This window comes from Marmota marmota, unplaced genomic scaffold (genome assembly GCF_001458135.2).
Source record: "Marmota marmota marmota unplaced genomic scaffold, marMar, whole genome shotgun sequence".
In the NCBI taxonomy this organism is placed as follows: domain Eukaryota; kingdom Metazoa; phylum Chordata; class Mammalia; order Rodentia; family Sciuridae; genus Marmota; species Marmota marmota.
Window position 1 is genome coordinate 43,205,988 of NW_026000229.1, and position 24,989 is coordinate 43,230,976.

The 24,989-nt window shown below is 35.0% G+C and overlaps 1 protein-coding gene across 2 annotated transcripts; it reads left to right on the plus strand.

Annotated features, from left to right (window-relative positions):
* Nucleotides 1–5,469: 5,469 nt before the first annotated feature.
* On the plus strand, nucleotides 5,470–24,508 carry Arhgap11a (Rho GTPase activating protein 11A). Of its 2 annotated transcripts, none has more exons than XM_048792967.1 (12): nucleotides 5,470–6,366; nucleotides 7,613–7,683; nucleotides 9,435–9,531; nucleotides 9,813–10,066; nucleotides 11,037–11,200; nucleotides 11,368–11,514; nucleotides 13,798–13,872; nucleotides 14,806–14,973; nucleotides 18,069–18,198; nucleotides 19,264–19,318; nucleotides 21,537–21,675; nucleotides 22,021–24,508. In XM_048792967.1, the coding sequence occupies exons 1-12, from the start codon at nucleotides 6,238–6,240 to the stop codon at nucleotides 23,604–23,606; spliced, it is 3,015 nt and encodes a 1,004-aa protein (XP_048648924.1). In that variant the 5' UTR covers nucleotides 5,470–6,237; the 3' UTR covers nucleotides 23,607–24,508. The 2 variants fall into 2 exon arrangements, with proteins under 2 accessions (XP_048648924.1, XP_015336339.1); XM_015480853.2 differs by having other exon boundaries at nucleotides 5,471–6,366; nucleotides 19,264–19,372.
* Nucleotides 24,509–24,989: the final 481 nt, after the last annotated feature.

Here is a 24,989-nt window from a genome sequence, read left to right on the forward strand (position 1 = left end):
AAACCAGGATTGGTCAGGTTGAAAGGTTGACTGTGAGAGTTGCCAAGTGAGCCTCAGCAGATTCTGTGGGAGCTCAGGAATTGGGATGTCCTTCAGTTGTCTTGAGTTGAGGCAAGGGGATCAGGCCTATGTACCCCCACATTAGCCAGTCAAGAAATGCTGACTGTCCCCTCAGAGGCATCATGGAATGGGGCAGCTTCTTTCCACAGAACAGTTCTGCGGGGGAAACATGGCTGTGAGTCATCAGTAGCCAACACTCCTATGAGTGGGGAAAGTGAGCTCCCCAGCCCTACAGGGGGACCTAGGTAAAAACACCAGTATCTTCTGTGGGAAGCCATTCTCACGCGTGACTGGGTGACTCCCGGTTTGGGTCTGAGGCTTCTGGCTGTGTCGGAATTTTCCCGGCCCTCTCCTGATGAGAGAACCTGTCCGTGTGGGGGTGTGACTGACCACTGACCCCGGGGGCCCAATCACTGACCCTGACCTTGGAGTGCAGTCCCCCCTCAACCTTCATTGGATGGAATTATCCCCTGAATTTCTTGTTCCCCAATAAAAGGCTACTCCCTGGCGTGTTCACTCTCTCTCTCTCCTGCTAGCCCTGAGTAATCCTTGCTGCCCTGCTGGGCGGTTAGAGGTTGGAGCCAGAGAGGGGAGCCGTCTCGGACCTGGCAATAGAAATAAGGTAACTGAGTCTGTGTGTTTTATTTCGATCTCTTCTAGCTAACTTTTATGCCAAGAACCTCATTAATGAAACCATTGCGCAGGCTGCATGGTGGAATCTTCATCTCTGGTGACAGCCCCAGTAACCTGAGAAAATCACTATATTATTTCCAAATCCAAACTTAGAACAGAATATGATAGAAATCCATCTGTTTGAGTCAGCTTTTTCACTTTTGTGACTAGAAGGTCTGACAAGAACAATTGTAGAAGAGGAAAAGTTTATTTTGGGGCTCCCAGTTTCAGAGGTCTCAATTCATAGACAGCAGGCTCCATTCCTCAGGGCTCAAGGTGAGGCAGAACATAAAGGTGGAAAAGTGTGACAGAGGGAAGCAGCTCACATGATATCAGGAAGCAGAGAGATTCCACTTGCCAGATTCAAAATATATACCCCAAAGATATACTCCCAATGACCTACCTCCTCCAGCCACACCCTACCCACCCTTCAGTTACCACCCAGTTAATCCTGTCAGGGGATTAATTCACCAATTTTATGGATTTAAGACTCTCACAACCCAATCATTTCTTCTCTAAACTTGCATTGTCTCACATCTGAACCATAACACTCTCCACATATGTGCATTTTATTAATAAATGGAATCACATGTCTGTGTGAAGTGCCAAGTTCTGAAGACAGTGATTCCAGGAACAATCATTTTTACTTCACAGAAGAAAACTCTGGACCTAATTTGAAAGCTACACAAATCATCTTACTTCAAGCAGGAATGCGGGAAAAAGGTTCAGGAAGGTCCTTTGCAGGCTAATTCATTGGTTGACTCATAGAAAAGAAAATGATGTGTGCCATCTAATGGTATCAACTAAAGCACACTCAAATACTCAAAGATGTTTTGTCATTTCCTATTCAAGGAACTCCAATAAGAGTTTCAGTAATAACATTTAGCTACTTTTAAAGTAACATGTCCAGGAATGGAGAGCCATATGGAAAAAGATAAAATTTGATCCATTCTTTTTTTTAAGATATTTATTTTTTAGTTTTAGGTGGACACAATATCTTTATTTTATTTTTATGTGGTGCTGAGAATCGAACCCAGTACCTCACCATGTGAGGTGAACGCACTACCACTTGAACCACATCCCCAGCCCAAAATTTGATCCATTCTTTACTTTCTAAAATGGATAAATTCCAAAGAGATCAGAGAACAAAAAACAAACAAAAACCAAACAACACCACCAACAAAAACACAAAACCTAACAGTACCAGGAAAACCTGGAATAGAAAAACTAGTACAAACATTCACAGGAGTGAATTGCTTTATAACTGACCAGAATCTAGAAGCATTAAGGAAAGAAACTAGTTAACTACAAATTTGACAAAGAGAAAAAAGCAAAGCAAAATGCCCCCCCACCCGACAATGTATAACCTATATCACAGAGTTAATACAAATTTTCTAATTTTTTTAAAAAAAGGTCATCTCAATAGAAAAGAAAAAGAAATGCAAATAGCCCTTAAATAGATTAAAAGATTAGTTCATTTATTTGTTTGTTTTGCATTTTAGGAGTTATTTTCTCATTTTATTTTGTATTTTAAACATGTTAAGCATTTACAGGCTGGGTGTGGTGGCACACTCCTGTAATCCCAGCAGTTCCATAGGCTGAAGTTGAGGATTGCAAGCTTAAAGCCAGCCTCAGCAATTTATCTAGTCCCTAAGCAACTTAGGGAGACACTGTCTCAAAATTTAAAAAAAGGTGGTGGTGGTGGGGTGCTGGTGATGTGGCTCAGTAGTTAAGCATTCCTAGATTCAATTCCTGGTATAAAAACAAAACAAACAAAAAAAAACCCCAGTTACAGGCTTTTAATATCAAGCTATAAAACAAGAACTATTCAAAGAGGTTTAGCTTCTATTCCTATCCTCTCCTTCACTTATTCTACTCTTCTTACTTGCTACCACTTTTTTTTAGATTTTATTTACTTTTCCTCTGCTTATTTTTGAAATTATAAGCAAGTATCCCCATGTATATTTCTAATTTCCTTTACCCCAAAGTTAGAATATTATACATTGTTTCGTGCATTACTTTTTCCAACTGACTTCTTAGTGGTATATCTTCCATATTCCTTAACTACTTAATAATACATCATTGTATGTATGTACCATTTGCGAAAATGCTTTACATCATCATAATAAGATAAATGCTAAACTATACTGAAACACCATCTCCCATCTGTCAAATTAGCAAAAATTTAGGAGTCTGACCATCCACTCTATTGGAAAAGACATGAGGAAACAGGAATTCTTACATATTGCTGATGTGAATACAAAATTGCCCAAGCATTATAAAGGGGAATTTGGCAATAGTAAATAAAATGACATGTTCTATTATCCTTTGACTTAGCAATCCCACTTGTGGTAAACTGTTAAACACACACTGGCAAAGGCATATTCTACATGCACAGAGAATCTTTTATTATTATAGCAGAAGACTAGAAATAACCCACATCTCCTACCAATACATTCATATATAAGGCAAGATAATAACTAAGTCCAGTTTGTTTAAAACACAGTATCTTGACTATATATCCCAGTGGGATACAGGTAAAGAAAAAAAGCCACACATGAAACTTAAAACATTATTTATCAGTCGTATTTTAGCAATGTCATTACTCTTATTCATGTTTTAGTTTTTCTTTGCTCTACTGTTATTCTGTTCTCTCTCTCTCTCTCTCTCTCTATATATATATATATATATATATATAATATAATATATAATAAGATAATTAGAGCTAGATGAAGCAAATAAGCAACTATGTTAATATCATTGTGAACCAATATTTTCATCATAAGAGAAAAGAACACAAAAAAAATACCAAACAAAATCAAAAGGGTTAACTTTAAAAAAGTACACATAACTACAAGATAGATGAACCTTGAAAACATTATAATTAAATGAAAGAAGTCAGTCACAAAAGATTACACACTACATGATTCAATCTATGTAAAAAGTCCATTGAGTGGAAAGTTTACAGAAAGAAGTCAATAAGTGTTTGACAATATCTGGGAGGAGGGAGGGTGGGGTGGGGGTGGGGGTGGGTGTTGAAAGGCAGAGTGACTGTGTTAAAGGTACAGGTGTTCTCTTTGGGTAGTGACAGTGCTTTAAACTTAGATCTTGCTAATGATTACACAACTCTGTGAATATACTAAATACCATCGAATTGCATACTTAAATTGAAAAAAAATATTTTACGCGAATTACATCTGAATAAAGGTGTTTAAAGGAAAAAAGCATTCAGACATAGATAAGAAAAAGGCACCTAACATTCAAGAACAGGAAATCTGAGCCATCTAAAACCCAGAACTCTATGAAATAGTTTGGAGACGAGATGAGGCTAAACATATCACAAGTTATTTTTTTAAAGTTACATATGAAGCAAGAAAAGACCAGGAATAGGTTCAATTTCATCTCTGTTGCACATTTCTTGTCAAAACGATATTTCTGCAGGAATTTGCCTCCTAAAGCTGGTTCTACTTAGCTATCTCACCTTCACTTTTCACCAAGTTAATTTCTATTGATTCTTCCGGTCAGTTAATCATTAATGTTGCTCTCCCTCACCCGGTATCTTTTATATGCGCTATCATAGAATCATGTTTCTTTCCTTAGTATATTGATAAAGACCCCAAATTTTCCTTTTCCCTTCAAGGGCTGAACCTGCATCTACTTTTTTTTTTTTTTTAATATTTTTTAGTTATACATGGACACACTATTAGTGCCTCACATGTGCGAGGCAAGTACTCTGCCACAGCCCAGAACATGCATCTACTTTTGCTCATCATCCTATAACATAATGTACGCTCAATAAACAACTGCAAAAATAACACAAAATGCTTAATTTCTCTTTTGTTCTTTTCCTTTTCACTTAACAGATTTTTCTTTAGATTGGGAAGAGTAGAATAGCTAAGGACTTGGACTCCAAAAGGAGCAAAATGATTCCAAGAAAATGTTCTCTACTTAAATTAATTCGCTGGGCAAACATTCATTTATTTAGCCCCTGACACTATTAACTACTAGGGATACAATTAGTGCATGAGTTCTGTCGCTGCTCTTTTAGGTGTGCACTGTGAGGTGTATACCATGTTGCCTGTATTTAAATTGAGTCCAAGTTTCCCGCCCTAAGAGATTACATCCCAGTAAACAGAACATCCCGACGGGATTGCTGGTGTTTGAGAATGGAAAGGCAGGTTGGAGACAGGAGCTGCATTTCAACAATGTCGGAGTTGGGAGTGGTCGCGGGCAGGGTTGGAGGTCCTCCGGGTCTTCTAAATCCAACCCCCCCAGAATGAAGCTTCTGCAGCAGCATCCGCCCGCAGACCTAAACATTACGGCCAAAAAGAAACCTATTTCCATAGCCTGACTTCTCACCAACAACGGTAGATCAGGGTTACTAAAACCAGAGTTTGTATATCCTGACTCAAATTGTCTCACCTCGGGCTCCGTAGAATCGGTTTTCGCCGCCAGAGGGCTTTCAGCTTCAGCCAAGGTCTAAGACAAGATAATGAGGTGTCTATTGAATATCCCCGAAAATATTATCTCGGAAGCAGGCCTGGTATACTCAACACACTTTAAATGGAAGTTTTCTCCAAAGACATATTACAATAAAGGAGCAAGTAAAATTCTCGTTTTTTTTTTTGTTTTTTTTTGTTTTGCCTGCCACACCCATCGCGATCTCTCCTCTCCCAACCTCCCTAGACAGGCAGCTTCTGGCCACCCTCGGAGGGCCTGATTTTGAAAAGCAGAGTGGGCCAATCAGAGAGGAGCACTGTTTGGCGCTGCCATTTGAGCTGAGTCTGGAACTGCGGGTGTGACGGCCGCGGCGGCTTGAAGGCATGGGGAGAGCTGCTTGGTTATAGTCTGCACTCCGGGATGTGCAGGCCGGGAGCTTCATGCAGGCTGATGGGGAGAAGGAGAAGCCTGTGAAACGGGGTGACGGCGGAGACCAGCCCGGGCGGGGACCGGGACTGGAAAAGAGCCTGAGCAGCCGGCTGGTCCGGTGGCTGGGCTGGGGAGGGGGTCGCGGGAGCTGAGACTCAAACGCCCAGCAGCGTCTGCCTGGGCTGGAGTGGCTAGGGGAACGGTCTTCTTTACATTATCCAAGAGAGCTGGAGTGGGAAGAGTGAAGTTTGGAGGAAAGGGGATCATTGCAAGTGACCGGAAGTGGTGAGAAGCTGAAAATAGGCGTTGGTGCAAGGAACTGAAAGGATCAAGGGAGAAAGAAGGGAGGTCCGTGTAAGTAGCGGAAAGGATTTGGTATTCAGAAAGAAGGTAGGTGTAAGTGAAAGAAGAGTGAAGTGTGGCTGGATCAAGAGGCCAGTTGAAGAGAGTTTGTGTAAGTGGATAGAGGATCGAGGAAAAGCCGTGGAAGTGGCCGGGGCCCAGGGCTGGAGGAGTGCCAAAGGTGGCCGGAAGGCTGCGGAGCGGAGCTCAAACCTGAGAGTGTTTGGAAATTGGAAGACTTGGTGGCGAACGAGAATCAGGAACCTGCCTCAAAGAGTGGGCGACGTATCCGGGATGTGGGATAAGAAGCTGGTCAGATTGGCCTTGTTGCAGCAGCTTCGGGCTGTTTACGGCATTAAGGTCAAGGGTGGACGTGGGCAGTGTGAGCGCAGGAGACAAGAAACAGCAGCCACGGAAGTAGGGGTAAGTTCTGGGAAAACGATTTAGGTTAAAAATGGGTGGTCACACCTGGTACCATGACCAGTTACCAGATCATATATAAGACGTTCACTCTTTGGATCAAAAGTGTGTCTAACCCTGTCCATGTGGTCACCTATTGATATTTAAATAAAGAGCTTTCTTAATTCTTTTCAGGATCTTTTGGTCATTGAGGGAAAGTTGCAGCATTTTCCAACTTCAGCATTATTGAAATGTTAGACTATAATTGTCAGGGAAAAGGAATGGATTTAATAGCATCTCTGGCTTCTACCCAGTAGACTACCAGTAGCTTACTTCACTTATGACAACCAAAAATCTCTCCAGATATTGGCTATTTATTTATTTATTTGGTTTTGAGGTACTGGAGACCAAGAACTCAAGGCAAAGCCACACACTTCTTAATCAATGACACGTTTTTTTAAGAAGTTGGAATGCAGGTACAAAAACAGTGGCAGATGCTTTATTTGCTCTTGGATGTGCAAAAACATTTAAGTTTACCAATACACAAGTTTACTCTTCGGATTCCTCAGTGTATTAAAATTTGTGCATTTAAAAAAAATGAGTTTCAAGATAGTTAGATGAAATTTAACTTAAATATGTGCCAAAGTGCAGCCTTGTATACCTCAGGACATAGTTTGAAAAGCAGTTTCTATAGAGTGTGGAAAAGAGGTCTAAAAGTAACCACCACCACCCCTCGCCTGGCATTTTCACTGTACCAGTGAGCATGGGCCAGTAAATATAACTACTGATGTTTTAAGAGCTGTTTACATATCAACTGGCTTAATTAGCCCTTTATGTAAGTTAATGTTTATAAGTCACCTTTTTATAAAATGACCAAAGGAAAGTATAAATAAGGTCAGTATTTATAAGATTGCTGAAGGAATCTGTAGTATTTTTTTGGGAAATGTTAATGTTTGGGCCAAATTCTGTTTTAAGAATTTCCTTACTAAGCTCTAACTGGATTGATTTTTCATAAGTCTCTTAATTTTCTAATTACTTAATTCGCTAGATTGTTATGTCTTTATCTTGACTATCTTTGTACTCCCAAATGTCTAGCATCATGTCTAATAATAACTTTTTTTTTACCAAAAGCTCAAGTATATATGGTAATATAAGAATGCATTTTCTTGTTCCTAAAGTTTTTAATTTACCCACTGATGAAGAACATTTTTTTTTTTTTTTTTTTTTATGCCTAGCATTTGTGTTAGTGTAACTGGATTTGTCTTTTTAGGGTAAAATATTTGGAGTACCTTTTAATGCATTGCCCCATTCCGTTGTACCAGAATATGGACACATTCCAAGGTAAGCAGTTTGAAATGGAGAATAAATATTTCAAACTGGTTTTAGATAGAGGGCTTGAAAATAGTTGATTGACACACATATGTTTCAAGTCAGCAAAAGATTCCATCTCTCAACATAAGCTTATGTGAAAAGTAAAATTTTGAGCTTTTACATAACTTAAATATAATTTGTGCTCATTTCCAGGATTGAATTTTAATGTCCATTAATGAATAAATGTTAGAAATAAACTTATTTTTGTCTGCTTAATTTTTAGATTTACACCAGTTCTTTTGTCACAGCTCTCTGATTAAATACTATACTAAATTGCCAATTCAGTATTAATTTTTATATTTTTTTATTTAAGAAATGTTGGATACAAATATTTAAAATAGAGGTATTTGCGAATATATATTATATAACACTTCAGCTTTTCTATGCCACTTACTATTTGTAAGTAACATTTTGGACTAGCTACATCAAAAAAAATAGTGTTTGTTTTAAGACAATAGTTTTAAAAGGCATATCTTTTCTCTTTAACTATTTTCCCTTTATACAAAGTAGGGTTCATTTTGTCTACTTTAGTCCAATAATTTAGGTGTTAATTGATGCATCATGCAAGAGCATTTACTGAACCCCTTACTGCCCTAATAACAATTTTTCTTCATTTGTCCTTAGATATTGATTCATAGTGTAAGGTAACCACTTATCTGTTTTGCTTTTCACATGATGTATGGAAGACTTCATTTCCCTGAAATGAAAACCTATATTAATTTTCAATATTTGGAATTGCAAAGTCACATCCACAGAATAATGACTAAATCTTTGTTGTAATTTCTTGACCTCCTTTAAAAAACAAACATCAACTATCTGTCAGTTACCCTGTATAAGCAGGATTGACATTCACCACTATGCATCAATACAACTATCTCAGTTGTATGTAGCTGGAATACATTTTTATTTGTTGGTACCAGCTGTTGAATATCTAAGTATTTAACATTAAGTTTATTGTTCAAAATTTAAAAATTGAACATCCACCCCTTAATATGAGAAGAATTACAAGGACTGGGATATATCCTACTTTTTTGAGGAACAATGTTGGGGTGAGAAAAACTTTACCTTATTTTTTGGGCTAATGTAGTAGATGATGGATATTTAAATCTATGTATGCTTTAAAGATCACCGTGGAGAGAATAGATAAAAAAAGATGACCTTGGTCATCCATATGTCATTCCACCATAGAGAGGTCTAATAAAAGAAGAGGAGCCAGAAAAAGAATTTGAGGAAGAGTTATAGGGAGACAGCAGGAAAACTAGTAGAGTCGTGAAAAAAGTATTTTTGAGCAGGGATGGTCAGATGTGTCAAATGCGGAAGGGTTAAGCAAAATGAGTACAATGAATTGACATGTATTTAGCAAAGCAAAGGGCATTGGTGACCTTGATGAGAGCTGTTTCATTAGAGTAATGAGGATAACAATCTGGAGAGGGTCAAGTAGAGGTAGAGGCAATAAGTAAGACAAGTCTATGCTCTGAAGGGAAGCACAGAAAAGGAATAAAATTGAAGAGAATGTAGAATTGAGCAGGCACATTGAAGTTAGCATAAGAAGACGAGCCTTAGAGAAAAAAATTAGGAAGGAAGGAGGACAACTAAAAGTTTTTATTGTAAGAATTAAAGAGATTTGTGACATTACAGTTTCTGAAAGTGGCAGAATACTCGGACCACTCATGTGTTTTGGCAGGAGAATAGGGTCTGGTCACTTAAAAAATCTCTTTCAGCTTTCTTGTTGATGCCTGCACATCTTTACAAGAGCATATTCAGACAGAAGGACTTTTTAGGAAATCAGGATCTGTTATTCGTCTCAAGGCACTAAAGGTGAGCATGTTCTTGAACTATAACTTTTCATTTGTATCATTTTTCTGATTTAGTTTTTATTATTGAAACATCTAGAAATATTATATAAATAATTGATTAGAATTAAATTCAAATAGCTTTTTTCCCAGCCAAATAATCTTTTTTTTTCTCAAAAGAAATTGTGTCATTTATATAGTGTTTTAAAAGTTTAAAGATTAAGAAAATTTACGAAAGAAAGCTCTTTATTTAGATAATCTGCAATAAAAGCATCCAAAATGCTCAAGATTATTCATTTATTTCAGAATAAACTGGATCATGGTGAAGGTTGCCTGTCTTCTGCACTTCCTTGTGACATTGCAGGACTTCTTAAGCAATTCTTTAGGGAATTGCCAGAGCCAGTTCTCCCTGTTGATTTGCATGAAGCGCTTTTCAAAGCTCAACAGTTAGGAACAGAGGAGAAGAATAAAGCTACACTGTTGCTCTCCTGTCTTATGGCTGATCATACAATTGATATATTAAGATACTTCTTTAACTTTCTCAGGAATGTTTCTCTAAGGTAAGTGGTAATTAAAAATTTTGTGAAATGATTGCTTAATTTCTCAACTACCTAAAGATTTACCCTTGTAGATAATAAATTTCATTTAGAATGGAAATTTTTCTAAAAAAAAGTCCTTACTATAAAAAGTAGACCCTTTTTAATGTAAGAAAGTGTGCCAAGTTATTTATTTTCTTACTGTCTTAAGTCATTATGAGTACTTTGATGGCTTATTGGTCTTTATAAGAATCATTGTCCTCTGAATGGCTTTTTTTTTAAAGTCTTTAAAAATTTTTTAAAAATTTTTTTATTGGTACATTATAATTATGCATAATGGTGGGATTTATTATAGCATATTTATACATGCACATAACATAATTTGATTAGATTCATTCCCCAGTACCTTCCCTTTCCCTTCTCTCCAACCTCCCCATGATCCACTTATTCTACTCAAATGGCTTCTGATTAGTATGTTTTAAAATATTTATGGTTTGCTTTGTAAATTTCCCCCTTTCCTTGCTGTCATTGAGTCCATTATTTTACACATACTTGTCACTTCCTAATACTTCCAGTTTTCTATGTGTAGCTTTGAAAATTAGATAAACATGTTTAATTTGTGTGGAGAAGTAAAGTGTGAACTCTGATTAGCATGATATTTTGCTATATATTTAAATATACAAAGGCTATGTATTTGGTTCTTAATGGGTTTTTTATTTCTGTGATGCTAGAGATTGAGCCCAGGACCTTGAACATGATAGTAAGCTAGCTAGCACTCTACCATTGACCACTGAACTATACCGTCAGTCCTTTTTTGCTTTTGTTTTTTTAAATTATGTTCAAGCCAATTTTGTTGATGAATAGATTAGGGGTAACTATTTTGACTTGTGTGTGACTGATAAAGTAAGAAGTCTTCAAAATGTGCTCAATATGTTATCTTAACTTTCCGAACTTTTATCTTTTTATCCATCTAATAAACCTTTTGTCATTTAAGATCCAGGGAGAATAAGATGGATAGTAGCAATCTGGCAGTAATATTTGCACCAAATCTTCTCCAGACAAGTGAAGGACATGAAAAGATGTCTGCTAACACAGAAAAAAGACTGAGATTGCAGGCTGCAGTAGTACAAACCCTTATTGACTATGCATCAGATATTGGTAAGATACAGTTGTTATTAATAGGATTTATTTAAGTGAGAGAGATCCCAGTTTTTTCCAAGTGAATCATGAAGACAGCTATTAGAAAACTGGTATATTATTATCTATATATTTGGGGCAGGGAGTGAAGAAAGAATAATAATTGTCTTATGAACATTTTCATTTAGGGCGTGTACCAGGTTTTATCCTGGAAAAGATACCAGCTATGTTGGGCATTGATGGTCTCTGTGCTACTCCATCACTGGAAGGCTTTGAAGAGGGTGAATATGAAACTCCTGGTGAATATAAGAAAAGGCGAAGACAAAGTGTTGGAAGTAAGTGTCAGTCTCATTTTAGGGAGGAGTACTGTGATTTACTTTTATCTAAATGATTTTCTTTTATCTAAAATGTATTTGAACATCAAGAAGCATAAGCTATGATATGTGTCTTTCTGATGCTTATAGCATAGTTGGAAAAACATGACATATGCATGAGAAAAGTTAAAGTGACAATACACTCTAATATTAAGTACTAAATCTTTAGCAAAAATGTAAAATGTCTTCAAAGGAGAAAAGTTCTTTGGGTCATAAGGATCAAGGGACTCCTCAAAGAGGAGGACAAACTAAGCCTCCTTGAAGACTGGATGGAATCAAGGGGAATTTTGTGGAAGATCAGAAAACTTGTATCCTCTAAGAGATAGGAAGTGTGCTATGAAGAATTACAAGTATGGGGAAGATGTAATCTATATCTGTGTCTGTAAGTAAACTAGTGTGACTTGAATAAAGGATTCATTGTATGGATTAGCATGGTATTATGGTGAGCTTGATGTCAGGCTAAAGAACTAGAATATTAACCTGCATGTTGGTGAACCATTGAAGATTTATAACTTGAGGAATGACATGATTAAAGTATTTTTTGAAAATTATGATTTAATTTAAAATTGGAGGCAGGGAGAATGGTCAAAATATGTATGGCGATAGCATAAGTGTGAGATCTTTGAACTGGAAAGTGGTGTGAATTTAGTTAGAAGTGCAAACTAAATAATGAATGAATATTATTGGGAAGGATCAAAAAGATCAAAAGTTATATTATGGTGAGGTTGATAGTAAGATTTCTTACCTCTTGGTTAAGAAGACACAGATCATTTCTCCTTCTTAATAAATTTCTACCACCTTAGGAAGTTTTTCTTTTGACTACAAGAACAAATAGTTAACTATCATTCCTTTTATATCTATTGATTTGTGTTATTGTTTTCTTTTATTTCTTCTTGCATCCTTGTAGATTCCCCTTATGACTTCTATATTATTTCCCTAAGGCTAGTTTATGGTAGCAAAGTACCATAAACTTAAGTGACTTACAACAACAGAAATGTATCTCACAGTTCTCGAGGCAAGACTGCAACCAAGGTGTCAGCTAGGCCTTTCATATCTGTAGGAGATAATGCTTTCTTACCTCTGCCTAGCTTCTGGTGGTATTTCTGGAGCACACAGTTTAACTCAAATCATCCTACTACAAATATAGCTATTTCTTTGACACAGATCATTTTTATTGTCATCTTTCCTTTTGTGATCTCATCCATTCCTGTAGTTTCAGTTCATTTCCAACTAAATAGATGACCACCAGATCTCTAAACATCAGTTCCACTTTACTAATGGCCTACTAAGGCAGTCTTCTGTTCTTCCTTAGTGCTTTAAGTTTGGCATTTTGGAAATGACAATCTCTAGCTCTTTAAAAACCAATTCTGTTGAATTCCATTTTCTAAAAATAAAACAAAACAAAAACAAAAAAATTCTATTTTAACACTAACACCAGGGGCTGGGGTTCTTAGCATGTGCGAGGCCCTGGGTTTGATCTTCAACACCACATATAAATAAGTAAATTAAATAAAGGTATTAATGGGGGGGTGCTGGGGTTTGGCTTAGTGGTAGAGCGCTCGCCTAGCACACATGAGGCACTGGGTTCGATCCTCAGCACCACATAAAAATGAAATAAAGATTGTGTGCCCACCTACAACAAACAAATAAATAAAACACTAGCACCATCACCATTCCTTAGACTCTCAGGCTTTAAACCCTGGGCTCATAACTGTTATTACTTCACCATCTCTATTCACATTTTTCAAATTCTAAGGTTCATTCTTTGCATCTAATGTTCATTCTTTACTGCATCTAACTAAGAATTTCCTTAGACTTTGGGCCTCCTCCTTGAATTCACCGTCTTATTGCTGAAGTCAAGTATCTCACACATCTTTAAAAAACTCTCCTTGATAATACTAATATTTACAGCTTAAATTTTAGTAGAGGTCTTTCATAGGATTGCTCTAGCATGTCTCTCTTTTATAATACCTAAACTTTAGTCAAACTTAGTGATTTGTTGTTTTCAGATACTTGTTCTTTTGCTTATACTGTTTATGATATGTTTTTATATTTTTTCTTTCATCTATTCCTGCTGTCCAGTTTTTCCTATGTTGAAATCATTCTTTTTAAATGAGAATAATTTCAATGTTTTTATAAGTTGATATAAAAATTCGATGTTAAAAGATCACTAGTATCTCTAAGACTTGGTGAAAGGCTGATAGCTGTTAAATTTTAATTATATGATTACATCTTGCATTTTAGATTTTGTTAATGGAGCACTGAATAAATTGAAATCTAACAGAACACCCTGTATTACCCCTCAGCAGGATAGAACTGGTAGGTAGTTTTTACATTTATCTATTTAAATGAAGTCTATAGTCTACAAAAAATAGTTGTAATAATGATTACCTAACATTTTAGTTAATGATCCAATTGAGCTTAATCAAATCCAAACACTTATTTTCAGTATAGTACTATATATTTTATGTTGTGATATTGCTAATTACATTGGATATAATGAACCCAAAATAGTCTGTTATATTTTGAGCTTACTTTCTTTTCCTTGTGGTGATGGGGTTCAAACCCAGGACCTCACGATCACTAGGCAAGCACTGTAGATACTGAGCTTCAGTATCTTTAGAAGCTAGATACTGATACCTAAATCCTTTAATTTTCTTAATCGTGATATTCAGTTGCTTGTAATTTAGATGCTGCTTAACTTATGAAAATAGTTCAACGTCAGTTTTGGTTAAGAGCTGGAAATTTTTTATTATATGTTCTAGTATCTTATTCTAGTTTGCTTGTGTCTAAAAGTATTGAGCTGATAACAGACAATATGGTATTTTCTGTTTTCCAGAGTGAAGAAATGAACTGGTTAATCTCAGTTATAATGAAAAGCAAATACAATAGATCAGTTTTTGTCTCAATGTCTTGACTATAATTTAGTTATTAATATTCTTATTTTATGTTAATATTCTTTAATTTGTGTTACATGCATCTTTAAGTCTATTTAAGTTACTGCTCCTTAAGAGTCTTACCTCTTTTGCATCTTCCTTATTTTTATTTTAAGTAATTACAGAGTGTTAATGTAGTTATATAACATGTGTTTGATGAAAATGTACCTCTCACATTTTTTTTAATTGATTTTATACTGGTCACATTTTTTGGTTAACTCTAAGAGCTTTATAAGGAAAAATTATATAAAGCTTTTTGTATTTTGTCAGCTTTATAAGGAAAAATTATATAACGCTTTTTGTATTTCATTTTCAGCTCAACTGTCTGTATCACCAGTGATTCTTACACCAAATGCTAAGCGTAAACTGCCAGTAGATTCTTCTCATGGTTTCTCAAGTAAGAAAAGGAAGTCCATCAAACACAATTTTAACTTTGATCTGTTGCCAAATAATCTCTTCAATGGCAGTTCCACACCAGTACCAGGTAACAAATATAATTTATATAATTGAGTTGTGAACATTAACTTAAGTGTCTATTCTAAGCAAAGAATTATTTCAGGTTAACAACACCTTTAGGAGACTGAATTTTATTTTTACGTTTTATCGAATTTCTGTTTATATTTTTAAATAATTTTTCTGCCTTTAAAAATAGACACTGATTTAATATAATTAATATGTGGATGTGTTTTATGGTCATTTCTATTGCAAGTTATAATGAATAACTCAGAGTGAGAGTTTGGGCTTCTGTGGATAGCATTGGTGCTTAGGTTTTATGTGATTGGACATTCTAAATCCTGCTTTAGTTACATCTGAGTCGATAGTCTATAACTGGCTTTATTGCTGTCTTACGTTGAATTGAAACTGTCAGAAGTTTGGTCATCATGAATCTAGAGTCAAGGTGTTACTATTTAGAGTTATAGTTTAGGAGATGGGTATTTTTATAATTTTTATACCAAAGTACCTTTTATAAAAGCTTTAAAACTTTGTATACAATGTTCTTTGTGGAATGGTTTCCATATCCATTTCAAGGTGTTTATTTTTAATTGACAAATAGTAATTTATGGGGTATGGTATGTTTCAAAACATGTACACAATATGTGGATATTTCAGTACATGTACACAAATGTGTAATTATTAGATCAGGACAATTGACATAATTTCAGACATTTACCATTTTTTTGTGTCTGGAACAAAGTCCTCTCCTAGCTATTGAATACTAAATTTTTGTTACTGTAGTCTTAGATTTAATTTGCTCTTTTAGCATGTACAGAATAAAAGTTGACTTATACTAACTTTATGATTAAAAAAATAAATAAACCCTACCATTCCCATCTTGTATTTGTCTCTCATTTAATCAAAATATTAGTGGTATCTGAGTCCTTTCTTACATATTTTTTTTTAAGAGAGAGAGAGAATTTTAATATTTTTTTTTTTTTTTTTTTTTTTTTAGTTTTTTCGGTGGACACAACATCTTTGTTTGTATGTGGTGCTGAGGATCGAACCCAGGCTGCACGCATGCTAGGCGAGCGTGCTACGGCTTGAGCCACATCCCCAGCCCATCTTACATATTTTTTGATTTCAGAAAATGGAATTCAGTAGCTGAGTTTTGAACTTTTCTCCCGCAAAGCCATTAGTCATTTTGTTTTTTTCCTGTTATTCAAAGACTTATGCTTTCCTTAAATTAAAGGGAATAAACTTGTGATTTTTGAAGAAAAACCCTCTTCAGAGGTTCTGTGTGGCTCTTGAAAGTGTAAGAATTCTGATGATTAACATCTGTAGTTATTTCAGGAGTAAGAGATTAGAGATTCAAACTCCTTGGAAGTAACATTAGGTCTTTCCAGTTTGGAAGACTTTACAAATGGCAGATGGGAATTGTAGTTTTACCTACCTTTACTTATTAGCATAACAATATCTTCCCTAAGGAATGAACCTGTGATTTCTTCTCTTCCAAGCTGCCCCCTAAAAGCTTAAACATTCTTATGTTTTTTTAACATTAATTTGAACCTGGGTAATTAGTGACTTCTTTATATATAAAAAAGTTCCACAACAGTTCCTATTATTTTTAACTCACCATTTTTCTTTGACCCAGAATTTTTCATTCATTATTTAATAAATTCCATCTGAAAGAATGAAAATAGGTTGATTTCTAAGTAAATATTTATATAGCAGATAACATGCTTTATTATATATAAGCATTAATCTATAGTCCATAGAGTATGTATTTATAACATTTTTTTTATAGTGTAATAAATTTTACATAGTACATTTTCTGACCATGCCTCCTTTTGATCACTGATACATTTTCAAGATGACTAGCCTGTAGCCCTGGGATAAAGCTACCTATGGCAAATTGGTTGTATTAGGTTAACCAAAGCTTTCTTTAGCCAAATGTACCCCAAAGTCATGAATATCTCTTTAAAATTCAATAAAAATGAATAGAGAGAATTTGTTTTTTCTAATAACTTTATTTATTATTTTCTGTGGTGCCAAGAATCAAACCTAGTGCCTCACATGTGCTAGGCAAGTGCTCCACCACAGATCCACAGCCTCAAACAAGATAATTCTGGTATATACTGGGTATAATTTAGACATAAGTTATATGGAGCCCTTGTTTATAACTATTTCACTTTCTTCATAATTTTTTTTTTTACTTTAGTTGATTTCATGATATAAATGATGTTGAACAACTCAATTAAATTGTTTCTATTGTGACCCAGTTATTCACAGGAAAAGGCAGTGGCAAAGTTAACTATCAGCATTGATATAGAAAATTAGGGGTTTTGTTGTTATTGTTGTTTATTTTTATTTTATGTTTGTTGTTGTTGTTGTTGTTGTTGTTGTTGTTTGGTAGCAGGGATTGAACTCGGGCACTCGAGCACTGAGCCACAGACAGGGTCTCACTAAATTGCTTAGTGCTTCGCTTTTGCTGAGGCTGGCTTTGAATTTGTGATCCTCCTGCCTCAGCCTCCTGAGCCACTGGGATTACAGGCATGTGCCACTGTGCCTGGCAGAAAATTAGTTTTCATTTGACAAAATTTTGAACAAATTATACTCCAGAATCAGTAAATAGTGACTGGCTAACAGATGCATTCTGAATACTCAGACAACCAACACATTTGTCAATATTTATTTTTCATAGTAGCATTAATATTTTGTACCAGAGACTATACTGGACATTGTGTGATATACATATGTGTGTGTATGTAATATAAATATTCATCAAAGAAGTCTTATTTTCAGAGTTGACCTGTTTTGTAAGTGGCTAGGGTGGGGGATACTCAATTCTCTTCCACAGCTTGCTCTCTCCAATGTATGACACTGTCCAGCCCTTCCTTGTATTATCAAGAGTTTGAAGCAAAACTAATGTAAAAGTTGTAGTTAGTGTAGCCTTTAACTGGCCTACTTTTCTTTTAGTTGGGTCAGTTATTTTATATCTGAAGTTTCTAACCAGAAATTTTGATTTTTGTTGTTGCTTAGAGGAGGAAATCGAGGCTTTAAATCTAATTGCTGCTTTTACTATTTTATACTTTGAAAAAGAAATAGTATGTGTGTTATATTACATGTGGTTATTTTTTATAGTTCACTTTGATGCAAGCCCAGAAGTGTCATCTCAGAGTTCACTCTCTCCCATAGCCATCAGTGGAAACCATTTGACCAGCACAGATGTGCTAAGGCGAAGTAAAAGGATTGCAGGCAAAAAAGTCTGCAGGTAATTTATCTAAGACATTTTGTTTTCATTGGACAGATATTTGGTGTGAGTGTATATATATTATACATAAGTAGTAATAGTATATATCATGTGATTCAAATATGATTCTTGGTCAAATATTTTTTCATTCTACCAAGAATCATATTTGAAACATAATTTGTTAAAAAAAAAATCCCCTCTATAATTCTTTCTTGTAATCAAGTGCACTTCACACATTAACCAGGAATACAGTTCCTAATTTGAGTTCATTTTGCTTACTTAAAAATCTTATTTTATGTCAATATTTTAACTTTTCCTGTTAGTTTAAAAAACTAGTCTAGTCTAGTGATCCTGGTTTATAAGCAACTAATATTGTGATAAATACATTATTTATATATGCAAATAGTGTATATGTATCCTTTTTTTGGCATCAGGGATTGAGCCCAGAGGTACTTAACCACCAAGTCACATCCTCAGCCCTTTTTATTTATTTTTTATTTTGAGACAGGGTTTTGCTAAGTTGCTTAGGGCCTTGCCAAGCTGCTGAGGCTGGCTTTGAACTCACAATCTTCCTGCCTCAGTCTCCTGAGCTGCTGGGATTTCAGGCATGAATCACCAGGCATTTATGGTATTCTTTTTTTTTTTAATATTTATTTTTTAGTTTTAGGTGGACACAGTATCTTTATTTTATTTTTATGTGGTGCTAAGGATTGAACCCAGTCTCTTGCATGCGAGGCAAGCATTCTACCACTGTGTCACAACCCCATATCTTAAAGTTTAACTAGTTTATAAGAATTTATTACTCTGTTCATTTATTAATAATATAATTTTAGGGGCTAGGCTTGTGGCTCAGCAGTAGAGCGCTCACCTAGCACATGCAAGGTCCTGGGTTCGGTCCTCAACACCACGTAAAAATAAATAAAAGGTATTAAAAAATATATATATATATATATATATAGTTGCCAATGGATTTTTAACTTTATNTATATATATATATAATTTGCTGTATACTTTCTTAAATTTCATTTTGCAAGAATATCTGGTATTTTTGCTATAAAAAGATGTTTTAAATTTCACTTTTTTTAGGGTGGAATCAGGAAAAGCAGGCTGCTTCTCTCCTAAAATCAGCCGTAAAGAAAAGGTTAGAAGATCTCTTCGTTTGAAATTTAGTCTGGGGAAAAATAGCAGAGATGGAGTAAGTGTCTTATCTCATTAATCTGTTTATATTAGCATAAAGCTGAAGGCTTGATAATAAAAGACTACTTTCAACCCTACTTTCCCTCCATCTACTATACCATTCTCTACTCCTCTTTATAGCAACACTTTTGTCCCAATAATCTCATGAAACTGCTCTTACCAAAGTTGCCCATAAATTCAGTGTTGCTTAAACCATCAGTTAAATATAATTTCTTCTTTAACCTGAACCTGTCAGCAGCATTTGACACAGCTCCTCTTTGGTATACTCTTCTTTCCTTGGCTTCTTCCCTGCCTTTTCAAATTACTTTGTAACAGAATGCCCAAAATTTAGTCTTTAGGCTTGTTTTCTGTATCTACTCACTCAAGGAAACAATTAGCCTTAAACTTAGGACTTTCAAGTTTAAGTTCTCCCAGAACACTCTCCTGAGCAAATTGACCTTTTTCTTGGCTAAGCATGTACTAAGCCAAGTATTTTTCTTTTTTTATTTTCTTTTATTTATTATTTTGGCGTGGGATACCAGGGATTGAACCCAGGGGCACATAGCCACTGAGTCCCATCTGCAGCCTCCTTTTTTAAAATTTATTGTTTTTATTTAGAGATAGGGTCTTGCTAAGTTGCTTAGGGCCTCACTAAGTTGCTGAGGCTAGCTTTGGATTCACAATCCTCCTGCCTCAGCCTCCCAAGCCACTGGGATTTCCGGCCTCAAGTATTTCTTAACATCTGCCTATCTGAATTCCTTACTTGGATTTTTTCCTGAAGCATAACCTGTCCCAAGCATAGTTCCTGAGATGTGTTTCTTTGGTGCTCTTCTACCCTCCCCATACCACACTTCCACTTGCAGTCTTCCTCATTTCAGTTATACAACTTATTCTAATCACTTAGATGAAAACCATGGCACATTCTTGTTTCCTTAGTTTTTCTCTCTTGTACTACCTCTAGCCCATTAGAAAAGCCTGTCTTACTTCTGCTTTGAGAGCATCTCCAGACTGATTCATTCTCCTCAGTGCACTTTTCCCACTTTAAGTTCCATCTTTTCTCAGCTGGATTACTGCAGTAAGCACCTTTTAACAAATAGATTAACTTGCTTCAATATTATTGCCAAATGATTCTTTTAGTACTCAGATTAGGTCATGTTACTTCTCTTTTCAGAACATTCCATTGACTCTTCATTTCATTCTGAATAAAAAGAATGAAAATAATAATTAGAATAATAATAAAAATAAAAAGGATAAAAAACCACAGCTCCTATATTGACCTATATAATATTCCACATGATCTATTCCCTGGACATGTCTCTGAGCTCTGCTCCTGACAGTGCTTCCTTGCTCACTCTGCTTCATTCACTGACCTCCTTGCCTTTTGTTAAATGTGCCAGACTTTGCTTTAGCCTTAGAGACTGCACTGGCATTTTCTTCTCCCTGAAATATTCTTACTCACCCCTTGAATTTTTTTTTTTTGGCATTACTGGAATTGAACCCAATTACACCCTACCATGGAGTACATCTCCAGTCCTTTTTATTTATTTTATTTTGAGACAGGATTTTGCTAAATTGCCCAGCCTGGCCTGGAATTATTGATCCTCCTGCCTTAGCTTCCTGAGTAGCTGGGATATCAGGTGTGCGCCGCTGCACCTGGCTTCCCCCTTAAATCTTCATGGCTCTTGCCCTTAGTTTTCTTTACTCACAAATCACCCTATTTAAAAATCACACTCCTACCTTTACCACGCTATATCCTCTATACTGTTTTACTATCCTCCATAGCAGTTTTTACCTTGTATATTGTATTTATACATATAATTTATTGTTTCTCTTGTTTTGATTGAATCTCCTAATCTACAATATAAATTTCATGATATTAATATTTTGATCTTTTTGTTTATTTATTTTCACTATTTATGAGCAGGCCTAGAGACAGCATAGAATTTGGTTTTAATTAGTAAGTATGGGAGGCTGTTTTTATTTTATATCATTTAATACCAATTGGTGTGTGCAGTTTCCATTAGCAGACAAGAATATTTGTGTTTGCTATAAATTCCCCCAATTATGTCTTTTTATTCAGCTGTAGATTTTGATACCTACTAAAAAATGTACTCTGTCATGATTGTTTGAATTAACTAGGTTTACTTTTTAACCAAAAATTTCAATTTTTCTTTTCTGTACAGAATGGATGTTCTGGTGTCAATAGATATGAAAATGTTGGTCGGAGACTTGCAAATCAACAAAATTTAGAAAATAGGATTGAATCTGTAAAAACAGGCCTACTTTTTAGCCCAGATATAGATGAAAGATTACCAAAGAAAGGTACATTTACATGATATTGTTAGAATTTTACCACAAAATCCTGTTTTAGTTATCTTTTTAATGTAAAGCTATATTAAGCAATATGCTAATCTAGAAATTAAAAGTTTATGTTTGAAAGTGAAAATATTTGACTTGTACTGTATTTTTCTAACAGTAACTAAAGGATACTTATAAGTGTAAATATCAAAATATTTTACTTTTTATAGTAAAAATTATTTCTTTTAACACAGGTGTTTAATTTTTTAGAAGTAAATGCTTAATACATTTATTTGCCAGGTATTTGGGTAATATTTCAAAACTAGATCAGATATAATGGATTAAAAGCACTTAACTGCTTCATTTTAGGTTCAAAAAAGATCAGTAAGTCTGAGGAAAACTTATTAACTCCTGAGCGACTAAATGAAACAAATTACCGGATGTCTTGGACAGGACCTAGTAATTCAAGTTTTCAAGAAATGGATGCAAATGAAGCTTCTCCAATAATGGGAAATCTTGAGGTGGGAAACTTTTCTTTGGAACCTGATATAACTGTTGAGAAGTCACCTGCTACATCATGTGAACTTAGCCCTTCCACTTTACACAGCAAGCCTAACAGCAGTGTAATAGGAAGCTCCCTTAGTGGGGATGAAAATAACTTGACCTCAGAGACTCTGGTGAAGATTCAGAAAGCATTTTCTGAGTCTGGAAGTAATCTTCATGAATTGATAAATCATAGGCAGTCATCAGTTACTAATGTGGGGAAAGAAAAATTAAGTGAAACATCTGATATACAGTATAGTCCAGAGAAAAATCTATTTAAAACTAATGATTTGACTGTGAGAGAATCAGTAGAAAAGTATGAAAACCACACTGGTAAAGACGAAAATTGTTTTTCAGAAGTAGACCTCTCACCATATCAAACTCAAAAATTTGGTAGGGAAGCATCTGTAAAATGTTACTCAACAGAGATAAAGGTAGAACATGAAAAAGACATTCATTCAAAAGATTACTTAAATGAGCAAAAATTCCCTAATGATGAACAAATTAAGGAGCAGTGGTACCCACCAAATAAACTAAATACTAAATCAAAGGAGAATGAGAACATGATCAAAGAGAACTTAGTGAAATGTACAGCTTCTAGGGAAGAAGAGGATAAATCCTCTTTCTCACAGCAGAGTACTTGTCATATAACAGCCCTTTCTAAACCCAGGCCTATGAGAATTGCTAAACAACGATCACTTGTAGAAAAATGTGATAAAACGGTTTCTGAAAGTTTACAAATGACAGAGCATGGAAAAGTTTCAGATCACATACAGTGGTTTAATAAACTTTCTTTAAATGAACCAAGTAGAATAAAAGTGAAGTCACCTCTTAAGTTTCAGCGCACTCCAGTCCGTCAGTCTGTCAGAAGAATTAATTCTTTGTTGGAATATGACAGACAACCTAAACAGCAGAAGTTGGCAAGTCTTGGTGATGTTGCTTCTCCCCTGGTTAAATCAGTGAGCTGTGACAGTGCTCTTCCCTCTTGTACAGAAAGTACGTCAAAAGATTCCTCTATTTCACATATGAAGTCAGTTCCTAAAGATCAGAGGTCTACATTACGTGAACAGTCTGTCATTGGTGAAATTTCAAAATCAAGCGTGGAGTTAACCTCTACATCTTCCTTAAAGAAGAAGAGGCACCCAGGTTCTGTGAATGCTTCTCTTGGGTCTACTAGAGTTTGCAAGCAGGAGGTGATATCGGATGGCCATATTAAGGTTCCCTTTGATGACCTGACTAATCATAATATATTAAAATCTGTTGTAAATAACAATGTGGGTTTTTCTCCTGGGATAAAAAATAAGGTCCTTAGGAAACCATCAGAAAGAGAAAGGGTCTGGTACAAAGGTTCTCCAAAAAATCCTATTGGAAAGACTCAACTACTACCAACAAGTAAACCTGTAGATTTGTAATTGGCAAATGTTATACTTGACATTAATGTAAATAAAATTAGCAATTGATTATGTGACTTGTAGGATAATCTACATATTAGTTTGTAGCTCGGGAGTATTGTTAAGCAGTAGGTTTTCTCAAACATTTTAATTTCACAACATAACAACTTGGATTTTTATACTTGTACATGTGACTACTATGTTTTTCTTAATTGTAGCAGTATTTAAACTTTAATTTTGTTGTGATCTCTTTGAAACTTACTGTTTTAAAGAAATTGTTGCTTGGATTTAGAAAAAATTAATTTTTGAAAATTGCATGATTTTTATTTTGTATGTGTGATGGGAAGAGTGAAACAAGTTGTGTCTATTTTTTTGTTATTCCTTCAAGTCAGATAAGGTTTCTATTAAAAAAAAAAAAAATCTGTACTATGGAAAGGGAAGGGGTAAGCCCCACAAATCTTTTGTCTTGAATTATATTTATGGTTATTGTCTTTACCTAAATTCCTGGAAATCCATTTACTTCACTCTGGTATCTTGATACTTTATTCCTATTTTGGGGCAGATTCATCTGGTTTATGTATCTCCTGTAAATGTACAGTTGTGTTCAATGATGGCTAAAGCAGAATGATGACTAACCTGTGCTCACACATTATTTTTAGGCCATACTCTGTTTCTAAAAGTAATTTGCACAAATGCATTTGTATCTGTTTTGTCCAATATAGAATAGGAAATTATTTAAGGAGGATAATTGAACTTGAAAATTTAATCAAGATGATTTTTTAAATATTGCAGATGCTGGATTTTAGAATTTGAATAGTAGATGCACCTCTGTAAATTTTATTTGGATAAAACTTATGATGGTTTTATCTTGTGTATAAATGTTATTTATTTAGCATAGATATTAAAGATAACTTTCTGCAAAATGACTTGCCTGAGACTCAAATCCAAAGTGGAATCCAAAGTGCCATATCTTGAATCAAATTGTCAAGCATATCTGTCTAAATTTATTTTAAAGCTTTTGTCCTCTTTTCTATATTTATAACCTCAAAATTAATCATTTCTCAAAACTAATCTGTAGTTAAACACATGTTTATCTGGTATCAAAACAAGTTTGTAATATAGACTATATATACATTTTAGATGTTTATGGTACAGGTTGAGGATACCTTAATTAAACTGGGACCAGAAATGTTTCAGATTTTGAAATATTTACATAGACTTCATTGGTGGAACATTCCTAATGTAAAATTTGAAACACTTTTTAGGATGTTGTGGATCAAACCAGGGTCTTGGTTATGTTCCGAATGCATTCTACCACTGAGCGACACCTCCAGATTTTTTTTTCTTTTTATCTATAATCTGAAACTTTGATCCTTGTGTCAGTGTTCAAAACACTAATGATTT